At 42.3% G+C, this 19,187-nt stretch overlaps 1 protein-coding gene across 4 annotated transcripts in view; it reads left to right on the top strand.

The window, feature by feature from the left end:
• RNLS (renalase, FAD dependent amine oxidase) overlaps positions 1 to 19,187 on the top strand; it is a 137,773-nt gene that overhangs the window by 102,162 nt on the left and 16,424 nt on the right. For all 4 annotated transcript variants that reach the window (XM_075935089.1, XM_006121453.4, XM_075935090.1 and 1 more), the window contains one exon: positions 12,696 to 12,871. In XM_075935089.1, coding sequence (XP_075791204.1) covers positions 12,696 to 12,871 — 176 coding nt within the window. The remainder of the gene's footprint in view (positions 1 to 12,695; positions 12,872 to 19,187) is intronic.

Genomic DNA, 19,187 nt, shown 5'->3' with positions numbered 1-19,187 from the left:
TATTGATCAGGTAAACAGATCTTTGTTGTATTTATTGTACAAAATATGAAGGCCATTAAAGTATATCCTTGCTTAGAGACCCACTATCTGTACAAAATAATGTACAACATCTTTATATCCTGAGAGGTGCTGCTCAAGAGGCCCCACTCTAAGTTATAGGACTTGATCCTGCCCAGGGATCTGCATAGATAACCCTTGACTTCACTTTGTGCAGAGATCTTCAAAGTGGGCCCTGTGAACAAAGAGGAGGGAGCAGAGTCTGACCCATCACACTTATTGCATGCACTGGCAGAGAAATTCTAACCACTGACCTCAAAGAAAACATTCCCTATGAATCACATAGCTACTATAGATCTAATAATCTCACAGCCACGAAACCTTGTTGGCATCAGTTAGTTGGGCAGATGCATAGGTGAGGGCAGAACTTGGCTCTGTAAATAGAGACAAATTAATACAGTTTGAAAACTCTCAGGAGCAAAACAAAAGACTCTGGGTTTCTTTGATAGTAAATTACTCTGTGCAGTTTTCAGTGTGGACCTCATTTACTCTATCTGAGGAACTCAGGTGTGGCCTATTACTAGCCTATTCAGATGGAGGATATGTTTGGGTCAAAGATGACAAGCACAGCCCACAATGGGCTGAGTCAGACAGGGAGGCTGTGTCTACACTGCACCCCTTTTCCGGAAAAGGGATGCAGATGAGACAAGTTGGAATTGCAAATGAAGCAGGGATTTAAATTTTCCCCACTTAATTTGTATAAACAAGGCTGCTGCTATTTTCCGGCTCGAGGCTTTGCCGGAAAAAAGCGCCAGTCTAGACGGGGATCTTTCGGAAAATAAAGCCTTTTCCGAAAGGTCCCTTATTCCTCTTTAAAATCAGGAATAAGGGACCTTTCAGAAAAGACTTTATTTTCCGAAAGATCCCTGTCTAGACTGGCGCTTTTTTCCGGCAAAGCCTCGAGCCGGAAAAAAGCGGCAGCCATGTTTATACAAATGAAGCGGGGAAAATTTAAATCCCCGCTTCATTTGCAATTCCGACTTGTCTCATCTGCATCCCTTTTCCGGAAAAGGGGTGCAGTGTAGACACAGCCGGAGTGTTTAGGCCATGGCATCTACCTGATGCACTGATTCTGTGATTTCCAAGAGCAGGCTGCAAACTGTATCCTGTAGTACCTATAGGGCTGCACTAAGCTCTGCACTAATAAAATCTGTCAAGGCTTTAAAATGAATCTGTTATGTATCCTTGCTTCAGCCAAGGATTCTAGCTTCTTAACAACCACAATATCAGTTATTTCATCTGTCTCACCTTCCTGCCAGAGGATGTTGTAAAGACCAGGACTTTAGCAGAGTTCAAGAAAGAACTAGATACATTCCTGGAGATTAGATCCATCAATGACTACCAGGATGGGTAGGAAAAGTGTCCTTAGCCTCTATCTGTCGTAGGCTGGAAATGGCTGACAGTAGAGGAATCACTTGATAATTACCTGGTCTTTTCACTCCCTCTAGGGCATCTAACATTGGCCACTATCAGAGAACAGGATACTGGGCTAGATGGACCTTTGGCCTGACCCATCATGTCACTCTGCGTCACACAGCCCTTCCCCTCCACCCTCAGTCTCCCTGCCTCCTCCCTCCCTGTCAGTCCAGCATGGCCAGAACCATGCCACCTCCCCTCTCCCAGGGCCAGGAGCCGCATGCCCTTTTCCTCCCAGTGGGAGGAGGGCTGGAGCCATGAGGCCTCCCCCCTCGCGGGAGCAGCATTTGGAGCAGCTGCCAACCTGGCTGAATGGGGACAGGGTAGCCGGGGAGGGGGCACCTGCCTCTGTATGGTTGAACCTAGAGACTTTCTCTCACTGCGTGCCCCCCCCCAGCATTCTTTCCATCTTCCATGTCCTCAGCCCCTTTCCTGCCCCCTCACAGACTCCCATCTCCTGTTCTCAACCTGGCGAGCACAGGGCAAGGCACCCTGCATCCCCAGCTTCCCCCTACCCCATCATCCACTGTGCCCTGCGTGGTTGTGACCTGAGCCCAGTGCTGGTGGAACCCACAGCCCAGCAACCCCGAGGCATCACAAAGGGCTGCCAACCCGCTGGTGCTGTTTCCTTGCTGATGAGGTTGCCCGTTCGTGGGAGGGGGCAAGGTGTACACAGGGAGGCAGGAAAAGGGACAAGGGTGTATATGGGGATGGATGGTGTAGGAAGGGCGGATGTGGGGATTAGTGGAGGCAGAGGGGTTAGGGAAGGATGGGGGTGGGAATGGAGGGAGGTGGGGTGGGGATAGGACGTGTGGGAGGGGGAGGGGTTAAGGAGGATGGACAGGTGTAGGAATGGCGATGGGGTGGGGTAGGGATGGAAGGAGGGGGGATGAGGTGGGGTGGAGTGGGTGTAGGAATGGAGGCAGGGGATGGGGGTGTAGGGAATGGAGGTGGAGGATAGGAATGAAAGGACAGGGGACTGAAGCTGGGGCTGGCACTGCCTGGGCTCAGGGGTTGGGGAGAGAGGGGAAGTGCTGGGACTGGCATGGTCTCAGCCCAGCCCACCCCAGTGACCAGGAGGGGTGAGAGCTGGGTTTGCCTACCTCCAGAGAGGGGGAGGTTGGTGAGCGTAGTGAGCAGAGGGTGCTGCCTACTAGTGATTTGTATAGAAAAATCAAGAATAAAGTTTATTAAAATTGCTTCTGCCATTTCCAGTATTTATATAAAGCATGCTCAGCATGCAGTCTCAATTGAGTCATACTTATAAACACTATCTGTGGGGCTGACCCACTCTTTTGTAATGAGGCTCACACCTGCAGATATAATGTTTTTGAACATTGCATCATGAAAAGATCCTACTTCTATTGTATATTAAGTACACTGCATAGTATGTATGTATATTAAATAATTAGACAACAGGCTGTTTTAAAAAATCCATCAATATTTACACAGGACAGTGGGAATTCTTCAGCAAAATTATTTGCAAGGCTGCAGAATCTTTATATTCTATAGCAGGGGTGAGGAACCTTTTTTGGGTTGGGGGCCGCTGACCCACAGAAAAATCAGTTGGGTTTGGTACACAAGGGAGAAGCAAAATGAGAAGCCCCTGACTGGAAAGGAAAAAGACACTCCTCACATTCCCCTCGCCCACCAGAGCATACGGGGCTCAAGCTAGTAGATTTTGTGTGCTTCAGTCCTGTGTTAGGTGGCAGAGGGCTGGAGCTCCAGTGCAGGCTCCCCAGTGTGCGGGGGATCCCTGAGCCTTAGGGGCCGGACTGGTGGATGCAGCCAGCCCCTGGCCCTGAGGTTCCCCACCCTTGTTCTATAGGAATAAAGGCAGATGACCCACAAAATGGTAGCAAGTTCCCACCCCTTATTTAATCAGCTTTGCCCTTATATAAATTAAAAAGAAGAGAAGATACATTTTCATGTTTTCAGCCTCAGGATAACTCGTAAGTATTCTCTTTACATTGAAGAGGGAAGATCCTTTTATCCCTGAATACCAATGGAGCAGTTTCTGGAATAGGTAACAGCTAAAGCTTTGTCTCATGGAAGAGGCTTCACCTTATTACATGTGATTTCCTTAATAATCCCATCCCTAGTTTGCATGCTTACTATGAAGTTAATCAGAAACTATTCCTGAGGATAAAGAAATACTAGATCAGAAATCTAATAATGCTCATATTTCTCTTACATAAGTTCTTCTAAGGTATATTATCTGTACATTACAGTGTTACCATGCAAAATTAAAGAACCTCTGCAAACAAGGAGAATTTTAAGAGACATTCAAGATCAGTCTGTTCTTTTGCCAACCAATAAAATAGATACCATTAATACTGTCATTGTGAAGGAAAGTCCATTTATTTTTCCTGTTTATTTCTAAGTTCTAGAATTTTATTAGTTATTTTTGAGTTAGATGTAATTTTATTAAATATAGATCCTGATCTTTTTTCCAGTCTCAGGAATTGGACCGTTCTTCTCTTCCTGCAAAGTGAGTCATTTCAGCCTTATCCACAAGGTTTCAGGAATAAGAGGCCATCCCCTATAGCCCCTGATTCTCTGCTGCTGTTAGCATAAAGTGGCATTTATGCTCTCCTTGGTCAGTTGTCTGCCTAGCTTTAATAGCTTATTTGGCCAAACAGAAAGCAGAATCCCTTACCCAACTGTTCACAATCAAACTGGATTTTTTGGATAATGTAAGCAAGTACCCCATTCTTCACATTAACTGCCATCAAAATATACAGACCAGGACACAAAATATCTTTCCTTTTAAAATCTGTCTCTTCTAATTCAAGGTTTTGTGACACTGGTAGCCTCCAGTTCCTAAGAATACGAGGGAAAAATCCTGGTAGATTTTCCTCTATGAAAGATGACAAAGTTCTTACGTCAGCCTTATAAATAAAGATGTTCCATGTACAAATTGATTTGCAAACAGAGGTGTATAAGTCACTTTGGCTACTGATGTAAGGGAGAGACATGCCAAAATCTTCCCACCAGTCCTTGTTAATAATGGTGGGATTCCGAGTATAGACAGTAGTATGGTGACCAACATAGCAAAACAATGATTTACTAAACCTGTTGGGAAACAGGTGTAATCAAACCAGCAGTGAAAATGGGTCTCTCTCCTCTGGCTAGAGTGTTGTTCTTTCTATTTTTGGTATTGTTAAGCTGAATCAGTGTTAGAACCAGTGGGAATGTTTTTCTGGACTTCTGTATTGTTGGACACCTTTAGTAATTTCATAGAAGTAATTGCTCCTGTTTTGCAAAAGCCAGAAGTGAGGGTGCGGCTACTAGTTGTTTCAAAGTTCACAGTAACTTTTCATTTGTTGAAAGTTACTGAATCTTCTCTCTAAACCACAGAGCAGATACATCAAACACAGGCTGTTGTACAAGTTTTCAAACACTCCCCACAAACGTACGTCAGTCAGAAGCCAGCACAACCACTTCTACGGGTGAGGATGTTCATTCTCTGTACATTCAGTCCTTGGCGCCTCTGTGAAGGCAGAACAAGGGTGTTAATGTGGTAATGTTTTGTCAGTGTGGGATCTTTTAGCATAGCAGCTGAATAGTGATCACCAGTTCAGGCCAAGCACATAATATTCTCAGAGTGTGTAATTATCTTTGGACAAATACAGCTGACTTATTTTTTTCAGAAATGTTGGCCTCTTCTCAGTGATCACACAACTATAGGGTCTTTCACAGAGGGCCAAATTTTGACCCTCTCATGCACAAGACTAAAGGCTACAATTGTTCCTTATTCCTTTGCATGGGAACTTAGCACTAACCTGATCAAGATTCAACATAGAGAGGAAGTGGATGCCAGATGTTCACCAAATATTCTCTTGTATAATTAAAACAACTGAGAAACTAGACAATCTCACTGTTTTTAGGTCTTTGTCTTCTGAACCCGATGCTGCTTTTGAAAGTCTATCATTTTCCATTTCTGCCTCCTCTTCTTTAAAGGTGGTTTTCAGCTTCTCTGATCCCAAGACTGAGGGATGCCAGGCATCCCCGAATTAGAGGTGAGTTCTCAAGTCATAAGATATGTAGAGACTAGACCTATGCCAAGCAAAATTTTCCATCGGCCAATGAAGCACTAAACTTTGAATATTCCTGCAATCGGCTTTCAAGCTGAGCTAAAGATACAGTTTGTAAGAAGCCTCTCATTGTTTACATTAAATCACACAGAAGTTTTCAGGCACATCTGGTAGCAAACATCATCCCTCCAATCACACATTGTTATGCTGTTGAAAGCTCTACATTTTCTTCTAAATTGACTGAATAAAAACCCTAACTGATGGACTTCTTGGACCAAAATTCTTTGTTTTATTTTTTTGTTGCTCTGGTCCTTAACTCAGCTGAAAGGGTAGGGGTTTTTTAATAAAAGGAAAATGCACACGCTTTATTTAAATGATTGTATCAAAAAATAAAGCCAGAGCAAAGTGCACAGCTCATCTGCCTCCTACACTCCTCAGCCAGTGTGAGGAATGCAGCAAACTGTGCACTTTCTCCTCACTCCCTAATGAAGGGGAATAGCCAGCAATGTGCCTGTATGACAGGTGGATGTAAGCTTCAGTCCCTTAACGAGGGTCTGGAGAGTGGGAGGCTCAGGGCTGGGGCAGTTCCAGCCAGAGGAGGGGACATGCACCCAGCCAGCTCCTTTCACCTGCCTGGTAATTCTCTCTCTTTTCTGTATGGTTTTATGAAAAGCAATCCAAATCCTGTTCCAGGCACATCCCATTTTCCTGGCACAATCAAATCCTTACATTACTTTAAGTTATGAGATGCTGTATACCAAATTTGGTGGTTCTTACCATTTAGGAGGAGTTCTTGTACAAGCAAACAGACAAACTCTCTCAAATATATAGTAGAAGATAATAGAAGCTTTTACAGTCTACAAGAGATAAAATACTTATGAACAAATGAATCACTGTATGCTCTGCTTGAGAGACAGTGTGGTTCAGTTTGATCCATTTAAAGTTTCCTTCCCTTTCCCCTTTCAAATTAGTGGAGATGACTAAGCAAACAAAACCTCACTTTCTTCCTCCTCTTTAACACAACTTTAGAAGTGTCTGCATTTAGCTGAATTTCATTATTTTATATGTAGAGTCACTAATGAGCCTTGCACATCTATATACCTGGCTTATAAAAGTGACCTAGTTTTTAAGCTGTTAATATTGTATACTGTATTATACTAACGATTCTTTACAACCTTAAAAGCCATATCCTGATACCTTTCTCTGATACAGCCACTTCCTGATCTTAGCATGCCTCATTCTAGCCCCTTCATCAAAGGTTACAGGATGGCTGCCACAGCAGCTGGCTTTGCCATATACATCCTTGCAGAGATTGACGCTGCACAATGGGAATTCTCTGCTGAACCAGCTCCAGCCAGAATCTGTTCACTTTGTGCCTGTTCAGCAGTGCAAAGCAAAGAGAACAGAACCGACACAAAGAGCCCAAAGTATTTTTCAAATTTTATTCATGGTTTAAACACAGAAGTCTTTTTAGCTAAGACTCTGGTGCTAGAGACTTGATGAATTATTACATCATGGATATGATATTCTATCTTGATTTAAGATTCTTTTGAGCTACATGTTTAAAGTATACCTATCAAACTGGAGTGAATAAAACTGAGCTTCCTAGAAGAGAAGCTTATAGAAAAGTCAGGAATTTCTGAAGGGTGTTAACAAGAGGTGAACAGTAATAATAATTTGCCTAAGAGCTTTAAAACACTAAATTAGTAAAAGTGAATGTAATCTAAGTTAAATAAAAATAAAGCGCTCCTGTTCAAAATCTCAGAATCTCCTTTCCTGAGTCTCTTCCCTGCAAAATTCTGTGTTTTGTGAGATATAAAAGAAAAGGAGTGATCTTTTCATTCTGTTTCTTTACAGGTATTGAGAAAGAATCCATTGAGATAATACTCCAAATACAACATAATATATTATTCTTTTCTCTATACCTACAAATAAAATAAATCCTCTCAGGGGGAGGGATTTAGTCTCTGAATTTTTCACTTTTTGTCAATATTTTTGTGACAGGGTAAAACAAAAAAAATCCATTTATGACCATGTCCTTCATAATGTATAAAAAACTCAGAGTATGAAATTACATTTACATTTCACCCTGCAGTATCTGGTAGTATTTTTGTGAATGAAGACATTGATCATCTGGAGAAAAATACCTGTTTGGGATATGCCTTTTAGCAAATTCTTGTTAACACAGATGTGTGTCAATAGAGCCAGTATTTTTCAAGGATCATTTCTCACTTGTCCCTTGTGATCTGAAGAGCCAGATGTTAAGTTGAATTATTGGCATTGAGCCAGTGGGTTTGAGAGGAGTTATCAGTGTCAGGGGGTTTATTGAGAGATCCAGAGGCTAAAGAACAGAATCCACCTTTTAAAAAGTATATTTGCTGCAGATCCTGAATTCAAAGGGTGAAACATCAGGGGGAAAATGCAGCAAGAAGTTATGTCCCTTGTACTGCTCACAGCTAAATTACCTAAAAGAAGGTCAGAAGATTGAAGCCTGCTTATATGGGTTAAATGGCAACAGATATGACAGACTACAATGCAATGTAAACCTAGCTCTCTGGGACTCAGATCCCCGGTGTATGGTGTTTGTAAGTTCATCCTGGAGCATCCACACTGAATTTTGACTCTGGGTTTAGAATTTCTGGACCTACATCTCACATCTGTGCTCGTACTGCATTGTGCAGAGCTGAGACAAACTAGACTATCCAAACATAAGGATGGCACATTATTCTAAAAGTTTTCCTGTGAATTGGATTGCTCAGTCTAATATCCCATTGAATAGATGAGATAGTGTTTTGGATAGGTGGAAGTAAGCTGGCTGAAATTCAGACCAGACAAGAGAGAGGTGGTACTGCTTGTTAAGAATATACATTTTATAAAAGATGAATTCACAGGCAATAGTGCTTTATCCCGCTAACTATACCTGCTTCATTAATGATTTATTATTATTATTATAGCAAAGAGAATTTAAGTATTTCCTTTGTTCCAGCACTTCAACGATGCAAATAATTTTTTGGATGACATGGCTATGATAAGTCAAAACTATGACAAACAATTGGGTCATTCCAATGATAATTTAACAAAACAGTTTTTGGTCTGAAATTTATATTTACCTTGAAATTAATTTTCTGATACTGACTAGCTTATCATGACAATTCAAGTCTTATAATTAGAGCCCTACATGGATACAAACTTTGTATGTGCATCCTCATCTGTATCCACAAAAATGAACCACGGATATACACATCAATATCTGTAGATGCAGATACCTGCAGATATAAAGTAGATATCCTCAATATTTCAGGATGCTAGATGCAAAATTTGTATCTGTATCCGCATTCATATCCATAAAAATGAACTGTGGATATCTGTATTCACATCTTCAGATGTGGGTACATGTGGGTATATACAGATTTGTAGGGCTCCATTCATATTGCGCCAAAGGTTGTCCTTTTGGAGCAACCTGAAATATAATGGCTATGTGCAATGAACAATTTTCTGTCCTTTTTGAAGGATTATTTCCTACGTGTGCTTAAACCTACATGCATCTGATTAATTATTAGAGAAAACCCTGCACTACTCCTTGAACTTTTACATTGGTTCTGGTTTCTTTGGTGTGTTTGCAGTTTCTGTGTTAGTTTTCTCTTTATGTCTCAGGACATAACACTAATTTGCATTTCAAGATGTACAAGAGGAAGACTGGTTACAGTAAAACAAAAGCTGCAGCTGACATATCCCATCGCGAGATGGAGTGTCTCACTCTTGGTTAACAGTTCCTCACTGTAAAGAAGCTGCTTCTGAAATGAAATGCCCGCTGACAGAAAAGGACTATGCACAATCACACATTCAGCCCAGATGAGTGACATATCCCCCCTCTCTCTGTGCACACTGAACACCAGGTACAGGTTGTGTGCTTTCCTGCAAAGCCATAGCACTTCTACAAGCAGTGGTTCCCTTTCCTTTCCACTTTCCAGCAGCTCCTGCACTTCTCCATCCTTTTCCAAGTAACAGCAGCTTCTTCCCCATCCTCTTTTCTCTGACTCACTATCCACTGTGGATGCTAGTCTGGGCACAAGAAGGGGAAAAGAGCAATGGGTGAACAGAAGGGAAGAAGAGAGAGGAAGGCAGAGCAGAGAAAAAAATAGTCCATGGTAGAAACAGGAAGAGGAACAAGAACATAATGAAAGGAAGAGAGAGAGTTGTATGAGAAAAGGAAAGTAACATGGTGAGAGAATGAAAAAGATCGACAAAAAAGAAAAAAGTCAGTTTTTAGGTTTGTAGGCTGTGTTTTAAATGCACCAGGGGATGGATATAAATTGACAGAACTCATATAATTATGTAAATATGTAAGCAAATCATTTATGGTCCTCAGGGCTCCTAGAGCACACCACCTCACTTGTGGTTGTACATCATTAGTATATACAGTTCTTCAGACGTTGAGATCTGAAAGAGGAAGTGGTTCCCCCCTCTTGACTCATACTTTCATAGCTGTCATGGGTGTGGCTGCTTATCTGTGTCAGAGTTTTGGACGTTATCTGTTTAAATTACACTTGGCATTTGCTGCTGCATTTCAGAGAGCAGAATGATGAAACAGATGAAAATGGCAATAGGAATCCTGGTTCTTGACACATCATCACAATCCTCTTTAGCTACTGTAGGCCTGTGCGTTTTCCATTTTACTATGACCTGCACTCCAGAACATTTAAATGGACAGACAGAAGAAAAGTGTGGTTGCACCACGGTTAGAACTTATATACTCTGTGGCAACCAAGTAGGGCTAGAAGTAGGCAAATATGAAATTTATTGTGAAAAATGAATTGTGAGATTACAACCTGCAGAAGCTAAAAAGAAGCACCAAATCCAACATATACCAAAAGAGCAGTAACAGAAAAATGTATTTCATTGTATAATTTTACTTTTGTGAACTAACATACTCTATAAATACTGTGTTTACTGAACTACAATGAAATTGACCATTTTCTAAGACTCTGGTTTGCGTTTTTGAACTTTAACAATCAAGAATAAGCCCTTAATTTTAAAAAAATCCAATAACCACTGTTTTAAGTTCAGAGCTGTTTAGGTTTCAGCCGAAATTACAGGAAGTTCTCTTCTGCTGTTCCCAACAATAACATCTCCTGATTGCTGTTTCTCATTGCTTTGTGATATAGTGACATGCCAAATCTTTTCACTTTAATTAATAGGAGTTTTTTATTGTTCTCCTTTTCTGCCTGAGAAGCTTCATGTTTTTACATTATTTTCTGTATTTGGTGGCCTATGTAAAACACATAGGTCACTGACAGTAGGCTGTGTCAAGGCTCATTTGACTTAACTCTTAGCTCCCAAGGTGAGTATGTTTATTATAATGCATCGAGGCTGCGTGTGTTTCTCTGGCAACTTGTAGCATGCTCTCCTTCACAGTGCAGTTCCATCCCCTTTCCTCCCCTCTTTACAATAAATCTTCCTCTAGTCTATCAGCTTCTGCTTGTAAAGGTCTTATGAAAAGGACCATCCTCCCACAAAAGTGCTCCATACAAAGAGTCCCTGTGACAATTAGGAAATATATCTGTGATCTGACAGAATCCAATCTGTTTTCCTTCTGATTTGTTCTCATAGCGTCATGGCAGCCTGCCTGCCAGACTGCCTCCAAGCTGGGAACCCCATGACTTCCATCATCTATGGTTCTGGGGAAGACCACCTCTGAAGTGGGAACCCCAGAGCCAGCCGCCTGGGGACAGCACTATGGATTGGAACCAAACCCAGAGACTGAGACTCACACAGGAGGAAGAGGGGGGAACACTCTCGGATGGGGCAGTGTATTAAAGATATTTGTTTGTTTTACATAGATTTGTAATGCTCTTGTGCTTTTCGGGGGGGGGGGGGAGAGAGAAGTCCATTTGCTAAGTCTGTGTTTCCTTGCTTTACTGTCACATGGGCCCTGAAAGCTGTAACTAGGCAAACCAGAATTCTCCAGCCATGGGGACTCTGAAGGGAATGTGTCCAAGCAACTGGAAGCCCCAGGAGGCCTCAAGGACTGGTTCTATGGACTAGGCAGACTGATGTCAGACATAGGTCTGGTCTGAGGGAATGCACCTTAGAGACCCAAATCCAGGAATAGTCTATATCTACCCAGGGAGCTTAGCACCATATAGGATTCAGCTGTTGAATCCCATCATAGCAGGCTGGAGTCTGCCAAGGGAGCAGGACCGCAGCAGGTTGTTATAGTCCCCACTATCAAACTCAATTGCAGACACTTGCTGCCTGCTTTTTCTTATTCTTAAAATGCTTAAAACCCAGTATCAGAGGAAAGTTGATCTCAGTGAATAGACTTGCAAAGGGAGAGAAATATTACTAGGCAAAGAAACTGAACTCACAGGCAAGATTCCCTGAACATAGGATTCCTGACCCACCTCCCTTGCAATAACCTCACATCCCCCTTGTTCCCCACAACAGCAATCCCTAAGAAGATCCTATCAGATCCCTGGAAATTAGCCAGATCCAAATTACATCCATGAGGGAATGTGTTAGTTTCCACAAGAGCTTCACATTTCCCTGTAGAGCAAAACATCCAACTTCTTGCTTGTCCTCATCCATTTTCTGAAACACACTTGTGCAGAATTCTAAATGAGCAGCAAATGACTTTACATCTCTGAAGAGATGAGAACCCAAGCTCACATTGTATATCTATCAAACTAAGTCATGGTATTAAACCCTAATAAAGAAGAACATTCTGCACTAACTAATGAAGTTGTTAGTACTGCTGTCCTGATTTAGTACAGTATAAGTTTCGCTTAACTTGAAGACCTCTGTTTCAATTTCATCTACAGTCAATGGTTGTCTACATCATAAATGGTATCTTATCTATATATACCTACTCAATATAGCACAGAATCCTGAATGAACAAGAGTGTGCATCCAATAAGTTGAGGGCATAACTGAAAGCTCTTTGAAAATGTAGCTTTAAGTGTTTACAGTCTCTCCTAAAGATATAGAGTAACTTTTAGTTTTAAAGGTGGTGGCTGTGACATACTCTATTTAATTTTAGGCAGATTGATATTCGTAACATCTAATATCAATTTCTACAACTAAATTTCTAAATTGAGGAGCAGTATAACAATCCTTCATTGATTCAGTGAAAGTTGTGGGACTATTTTTTGAAAGCAATTGTCTTTCCTTCTATGTCACCCATAGAGTCTTCTGAAGTTGGCCCATCTGTTGTTGTGCATACCAGCGTACCATTTGGAATTGCACATCTAGAATGGAATAAGGAAGAGGTGCAAGCAATAATCCTGGATCACCTGGAAAATATTATGCCAGGTTTGCCTAAACCAGCTAGCATCAAGTGCCAGAAGTGGAGATACTCTCAGGTAATTTTTCTGTCATAAAGAATGATCTGTGAGCAATAGAGAGACCAACAAATTATAGCTTACTGTGAAGAAAATGGTGTAATAACATTGGGCTCTTGTATATCTGTACAATCAATTTGTAGAATGCTTTACAATCAGTCACTCTGGATAAAAACTACTATATGGATATATATAGGCAATGCCATTTTACAAGTATACTGTATCCCATATATGAAGGATACTTAAAGCAAAGTGCATTATCAACTATCCACAGATTTGCAGAGAATAAATAGGTGAAAATCTGATTACAAAGGATGATCTGTAGCCCTAATACATTCATACATAATTAAACTTCTATATAAAGAGTACAGCAAAATAATTTTCACTAGCTGAGTGAGGGGGTTGAACAATCGAACATTTTAGCATTTTTATCCCTTTTGTACAAAGAATAAAGTTACCCAGAGTTCACTATAAGTGAACGTATTGAATGTTGTAAGGGGTACAGCATGGAAGCAATTCAGCATCCCTTTTCTCATGCACCCAAGCATTTCAAAAGGATTTTTGTTATATTATTTAATATAGTAATGCAACCTGCCTTTCTCAGATATTGGTGAATATGTAATTGTATTAGCAAAATTCCCAGTTTACTATCGAGATGCGAATATTCCCATGGACAGAAAACACTAATTGTTATCAGTGTACTTGGCCCAGTTCTCTTTGCCAGTACATGAAAATTAAACTGAAGTCATGTTATGTTAGGAGAAATAACAGCAAAATTTGGATATTTTTAAGTCTTAAAATAAGGATGTTAAATTGCAGTTATGTATCTAATCGTGTAGTTGACACAACTTGTATCGACTACACAATTAATCGATAAGGGCCACTCTGCAGAACCTCAGTGGAGGTAGCTCCAGGAGGGACTAAGTAGTCCCGGCTTGTGCCGGCTCCAGGAGCCATCCATGCTGCAGCTCTGCATTTTAAATGTAGTTAGAGCCACTGAGCTTTTACTATATTTAAAATGCAGAGGCACAGCATCCTGAGCCAGTGTGAGTTGGGACTGCTCAGTCCTGGCTCGGGTTGAGCCTCTATTGGCAGTGGCCAGCCCTGTCTGTCACGAACAGGGGCTGCTGTCAGAACATCTCCTGCCTGCGGCCAGCCTTGGCCACCGCAAACAGAGGCTGCTCCTGCACCAGCCCCTCTTCGTGGCAGACAGGACTGGCCACGGATAGGGGTTGCTTCCAGAGCAGCCTCTGCACACAGCAGCTACTTTGCAGCCACATTCCCTATTCCCCTCCCTACTGCCTCTGATGCTATCTCTCTGATAGCATCGCAGAGATGGTCGGGGGAACCAACTTTTAAACTGGCTCTCCCCAGCACCCGCTCCTGTCCCCCACCCCTTTTGGTGCCTCTCATAGAGGCAGTGGGCGGGGGGAAGGAAGTGAGTAGTTGATACTCCACTCGACTATCTGGTAAGCTTATGCTTATTAGGTAGTCAACTACTCACTAACATCCCTATCTTAAAAAAAAATCAAAGGAAATAATTATTTCCTTAAAACACAGAAATATACATACATGGCTACACAGAACCTCTTACGTTAAACTGCGCTAGTAAAATTGAACATGGAAATTCATGCAAAATGTTTATTTAAAGTAGTCAGTCACTTCAAAGGTTTTTACTTTTTATGAAATTTTCAAAAGTGACTGTAAAAGATTGATTGTAAGTTCTGTTCACATTACATTGGCTTGCAATCAAGTTTAAGAATCTGGCATATTTGCCAAGGCAGCTCCCAGTTCACAATATTTTTAAAAATAAATTGTGTAACTAGGATCTTAACATAGTTTCCTATTTTAATTAAAATCATTTGTTACTTCTATTTCGAAACATTTGTGAATCATAAATTTTCGTGTTTTTTTTGTGTGTGTTAATAAAAATCTCCTTAAAAAATAAAAAAACAGTATTCATGATATTCAAACCCCAAGACAAATCTCTGTTATAGATTCAAATTCCTGAAAAACCATGAATACTGAAAATACTCATGTCATTCTCTGTTTAGTTATAATTCAATATTATTATTTTATTAACTCCCGTAGTACCTATCATTATGGCAGCTAGGTAATTTAATTACAAGATAATGCCATGTTTATTATTATAGTTAATCATTCCTATTACAACAACACCCAACATACCAACAGTGTGCTACATGTTTTAAGTCAGAAGTATGCTCCCTGTCCCAGAGAGCATAGAGAGACCATGATTCTGAAGTAAGAGCTGTCCAAGCTTTGGATCTTGATCATATCAATCCCATTACAGAGTCAAGACCAAAAGAGATAGTAAGTACCTAGAGCAGGGGTGGGGAACCTTTTTTTTTTTAATCAGGGCTCATTGATCCATAGGAAAAAATAAGTTGCAAGCCACAACACAAAGCCCAGCAGGTGGGACACAGAGGGTCTGGGTTTCCCCTAGGCTCCGGGTTGGGGCCAGAAATGGGGGGTTCAGGCTACCGAAGCAGGCTCAGTGCTGGGATGCAGGGAAGGGATTTTGGGTGTGAGTTCCATCCAGGCATAACTTACCTCAGGTGTCTCTCAGTCATAGTGGGGCTAAGGCAGGTTCCCTGCCTGCCTTAGCTCTGCGATGCTCCCTGAAGCAGATGGCATGTCCAGGTCCTTGGTGGAGCCATGGCCATGTGACTCTTTGTGGTACATGCTGCTGGCACCCACAGACACCATCCCCACAGCTCCCTTTGGCCACGATTCCTTGCCAAGGGGAGCTGTGGAGCCAGCACTAGAGGTGGGGGGAAATGGGTAATGCATGGAGCTTCCCTCGATTGCCCTGCACTTACGGGCCACAGGGACAGGCTCAGGGCTTCCAGCCCATGCACAGAGACTAGCTGAGGGCCAAATGAAATGAAACCAGTGGGTCTTGGGTTCCCCACTTCTGGCCTAGACAAAGATACTAAAAACAGGGGTTGAGGACTGATTTTAACACAAATTGTTATTAATAGAATCATAGAGGGTATGTCTACACTACAAAGTTAGTTTGAACTAACGGATGTTAGTTCGAACTAACTTTCATAGGTGCTACACTAGCGTTCCGTTAGTTCGAATTTAATTCGAACTAACGGAGCGCTTAGTTCGAACTAGGTAATCCTCATTCCACGAGGATTAAGCCTAGTTCGAATTTACTAGTTCGAATTAAACGCTGTGTAGACCGTTAATTCGAACTAGTGGGAGGCTAGCCCTCCCCAGCTTTCCCTGGTGGCCACTCTGGCCAACACCAGGGAAACTCTATTGCCCCCCTCCCGGCCCCGGACCCCTTAAAGGGGCACGGGCTGGCTACGGTGCTCGAGCCAAGTGCAAGCATGCCAGCACCCAGCCAGCAGACCCTGTACCTGGCACGGATCGAGCCACCCACCCGATGCCCCCCAGCCCTCCCCCTCTTCCCGGGACCAGGCTGGCGGCTCCTGGGAGCTTGCCCGGGACCGCAAGAGGCGGGCACCTGCCTGGGCTAGTGCAGATCTCATCCACGACCTCCGCACTAGGCACAGGAAAGTGGCCAGCTAGGGCAGGAGAGCTGCCAGCCTGGCCACCCAGGAGCAGGTTTGCATGAAAATCAAGGTGGTCCACTGAGACCCCCGACCCTGAGCCCTGAGCTTACAATGGCTGTCCTGGGTCATACCAAAGGTCCATCTAGCCCAGTAGCCTGTCTGCCGACAGCGGCCAACCCTAGGGACCCTGAAGGGGATGGACCGAAGACAGTGACCAAGCCATTTGTCTCGTGCCATCCCTCTCCAGCCTTCCACAAACCTTGCCCAGGGACACCACTCCTACCCCCTGGCTAATACCACTCCATGGTCCCAACCTCCATGACTTGATCTCACTTCCCTTTAAACTCTGTTCTAGTTCTAGCCTTCACAGCCTCCTGCAGCAAGGAGTTTCACAGGTTGACTCTGCTTTGTGAAGAACAACTTTCTGTTACTAGTTTGAAGCCTGCTACCCATTCCTTTCCTTTGGTGTCCTCTAGTCCTTCTTTATGGGAACTAATGAAGAACTTTTCTGTATGCACCCTCTCCACCCAACTCCTGCTTTTATAGACCTCTATCCTGTCCCCCCTCCGTCTCCTCTTTTCTAAGCTGAAAAGTCCCAGTCTCTTTAGCCTCTCTTCATATGGGACCTGTTCCCAACCCCTGATCATTTTAGTTGCCCTCCCCTCTCCCAGCCTCTCTCTTCCCCTCTCCCACCTCCTTTTCCCAGTTGCCCCCAGTTTTGTTCAATAAAGACAGATTCAATTTTTGAACACAATTGTCCTTTATTTTGTACATCAAGAAGAGGGGCTAGGGAAGGGTAAGTGGAAGGAGGTGAGGGAGGAATGGGGTACGAGCCCCCAATGGGGAGGACTGGGCTGGCTCTGTGGGCTTTTGGGGTGGAAGCTCTCCTGCAGCCCCCCAATTGCCCCCTCTCCCCAGATGGCAGCCTGCGGCAAGTGCAGCCGGTCTGATGGCTGAGTGCTGTGATGTGCCCAGTGTGGGTACTCTGGGCAATCCAAGCCAGGACTGCTTTGCAAGCGGGGCACCCCTGAGAACTGTCTGTCCGGGGTGGGGGTCGGGACCCTTTAAGCACAGCCCTTGGCTAGCCTGAGACAGCATCTCCACGCTCTAAGTCCTCCTCTGATGCCCTGCCGGCACTGCTTCCGGCCATCCTTAAGCCTGGTTCAGGGTCCACTTAATGTGGACATGCTAGTTCGAATTAGCAAAACGCTAATTCGAACTAGTTTTTTAGTCTGGATCCGTTAGTTCGAATTAGCTTAGTTCGAATTAACTAATTCGAACTAAGTTCGAATTAACGTTGGAGTGTAGACGTACCCAGATAGATTAAAACCAGAAGGGACCTTTAGATCATCTGACCTCTTTTATAATACAGGCCATATAAAATTTCACTCTTTTTGCCCCTGCGTTCATCCCAGTAACTTCTTTTAGGCATGGTCCAGAAAAGTATCTAGTCTTGATTTGAAAACATCAAGGCATGGAGAATCTACCACTTAGTTTCGTCAAAATACTTAGTCACCATCACAGTTAAAATTTATTCCTTATTTCTAATTTATCTGGCTTTAATGTCCAACCATTGCTTCTTGTACAGCCTCTCTCTGCTAGACTAAATAGCTTTTCTACTGTCTGGTATTTTCTCCCTATGAAGATACTTGTATATTTTAATTATATCCTTTCATTCTTCTTTTTGATAAACCAAGCAGATTAAGCTCTTTAAGTCTCTCACTGTAAGGCCTCTTCTCCAGCCCTTCAATCATTTGTGGCTCATTTCTTCATTCTCTCTAGTTTTTCAACATTTTTTATAAATGTAGATGCAAGAACTGGGAACAGTATTCCAAAATCAGTTCCACAAATGCTGTACACCAGGTAAAAACATCTCCCTGTTCCTATGTCCTACTCTCCTGTTCATACATCCTCTTTAGCTTTTTCCCCACAGCATCATGCTACTAGTTCATGTTGGACTGCTTGTCCACAATAATCCTTATTATAATAAATAATTTATTTTAATTAAGTGTTAATAATTATTTTCATATACATTCTTTTCTACATTATCTGATGTGTATATAGGTCATACTTTGAGTGGAGGGGTATGGTTTTGGGGCTATTTAAAGCAGGTTTTAAAGAGAAGCAGGTGGAGACCAGAATCACTGAAGAACTCACAAAACCAAACCAGCTGTTGAGCTAAATAAAATAAATCCATCTTCCATTGCACTACTATAACAGAATGCTACTGCAGCATATTTTACAAATTTCATTTGATTTTGTTCATATGTCACGTGCTCTTAATTGTACTCTCTTTAATTGCTGTGTGATGGAGTATTATCATGGGACCATTGGTGCTATAGATCCATATGCACTGTATATGGTATAAAACTGGTTTGTTTACCACGACAATGTGTATTAAGTAAAGGGCTAATAAAGGCATATCATTTGATAGTATTAAATTAACAGGTACATTCTCCAAAATAATGTATACCTTGTGAGCCCTTGCAAAATGAGTTTTCCCTGATGGTCAGACTATCTATACACTATATACACTGTTACATATTTTAAATAGAATGAAACAATAAGATCCATTATTATAAAGAAATTATTATTTTGCATAATAGATTCATTTTTTCATTTTTCTTAAATACTGAATTTTGCTATTATCTTTACTACAGATTGGACCTTCCTGGTCCGGCACCCTTGGGACCTAAGCTATCCCGAACCACGGGGTTTGCCAAACTAGGGGAGGTCAATGCTTCCTTGCTGGCTGCTCAATGCCTAAGCATCTTTGCTTGGGGCTCCCTGCT

The sequence above is a fragment of the Pelodiscus sinensis genome, chromosome 8 (assembly GCF_049634645.1).
Source record: "Pelodiscus sinensis isolate JC-2024 chromosome 8, ASM4963464v1, whole genome shotgun sequence".
Lineage (NCBI taxonomy): Eukaryota > Metazoa > Chordata > Testudines > Trionychidae > Pelodiscus > Pelodiscus sinensis.
Note: the sequence above shows the minus strand (reverse complement) of the source record. Positions and strands in the feature narration are given on the sequence as shown.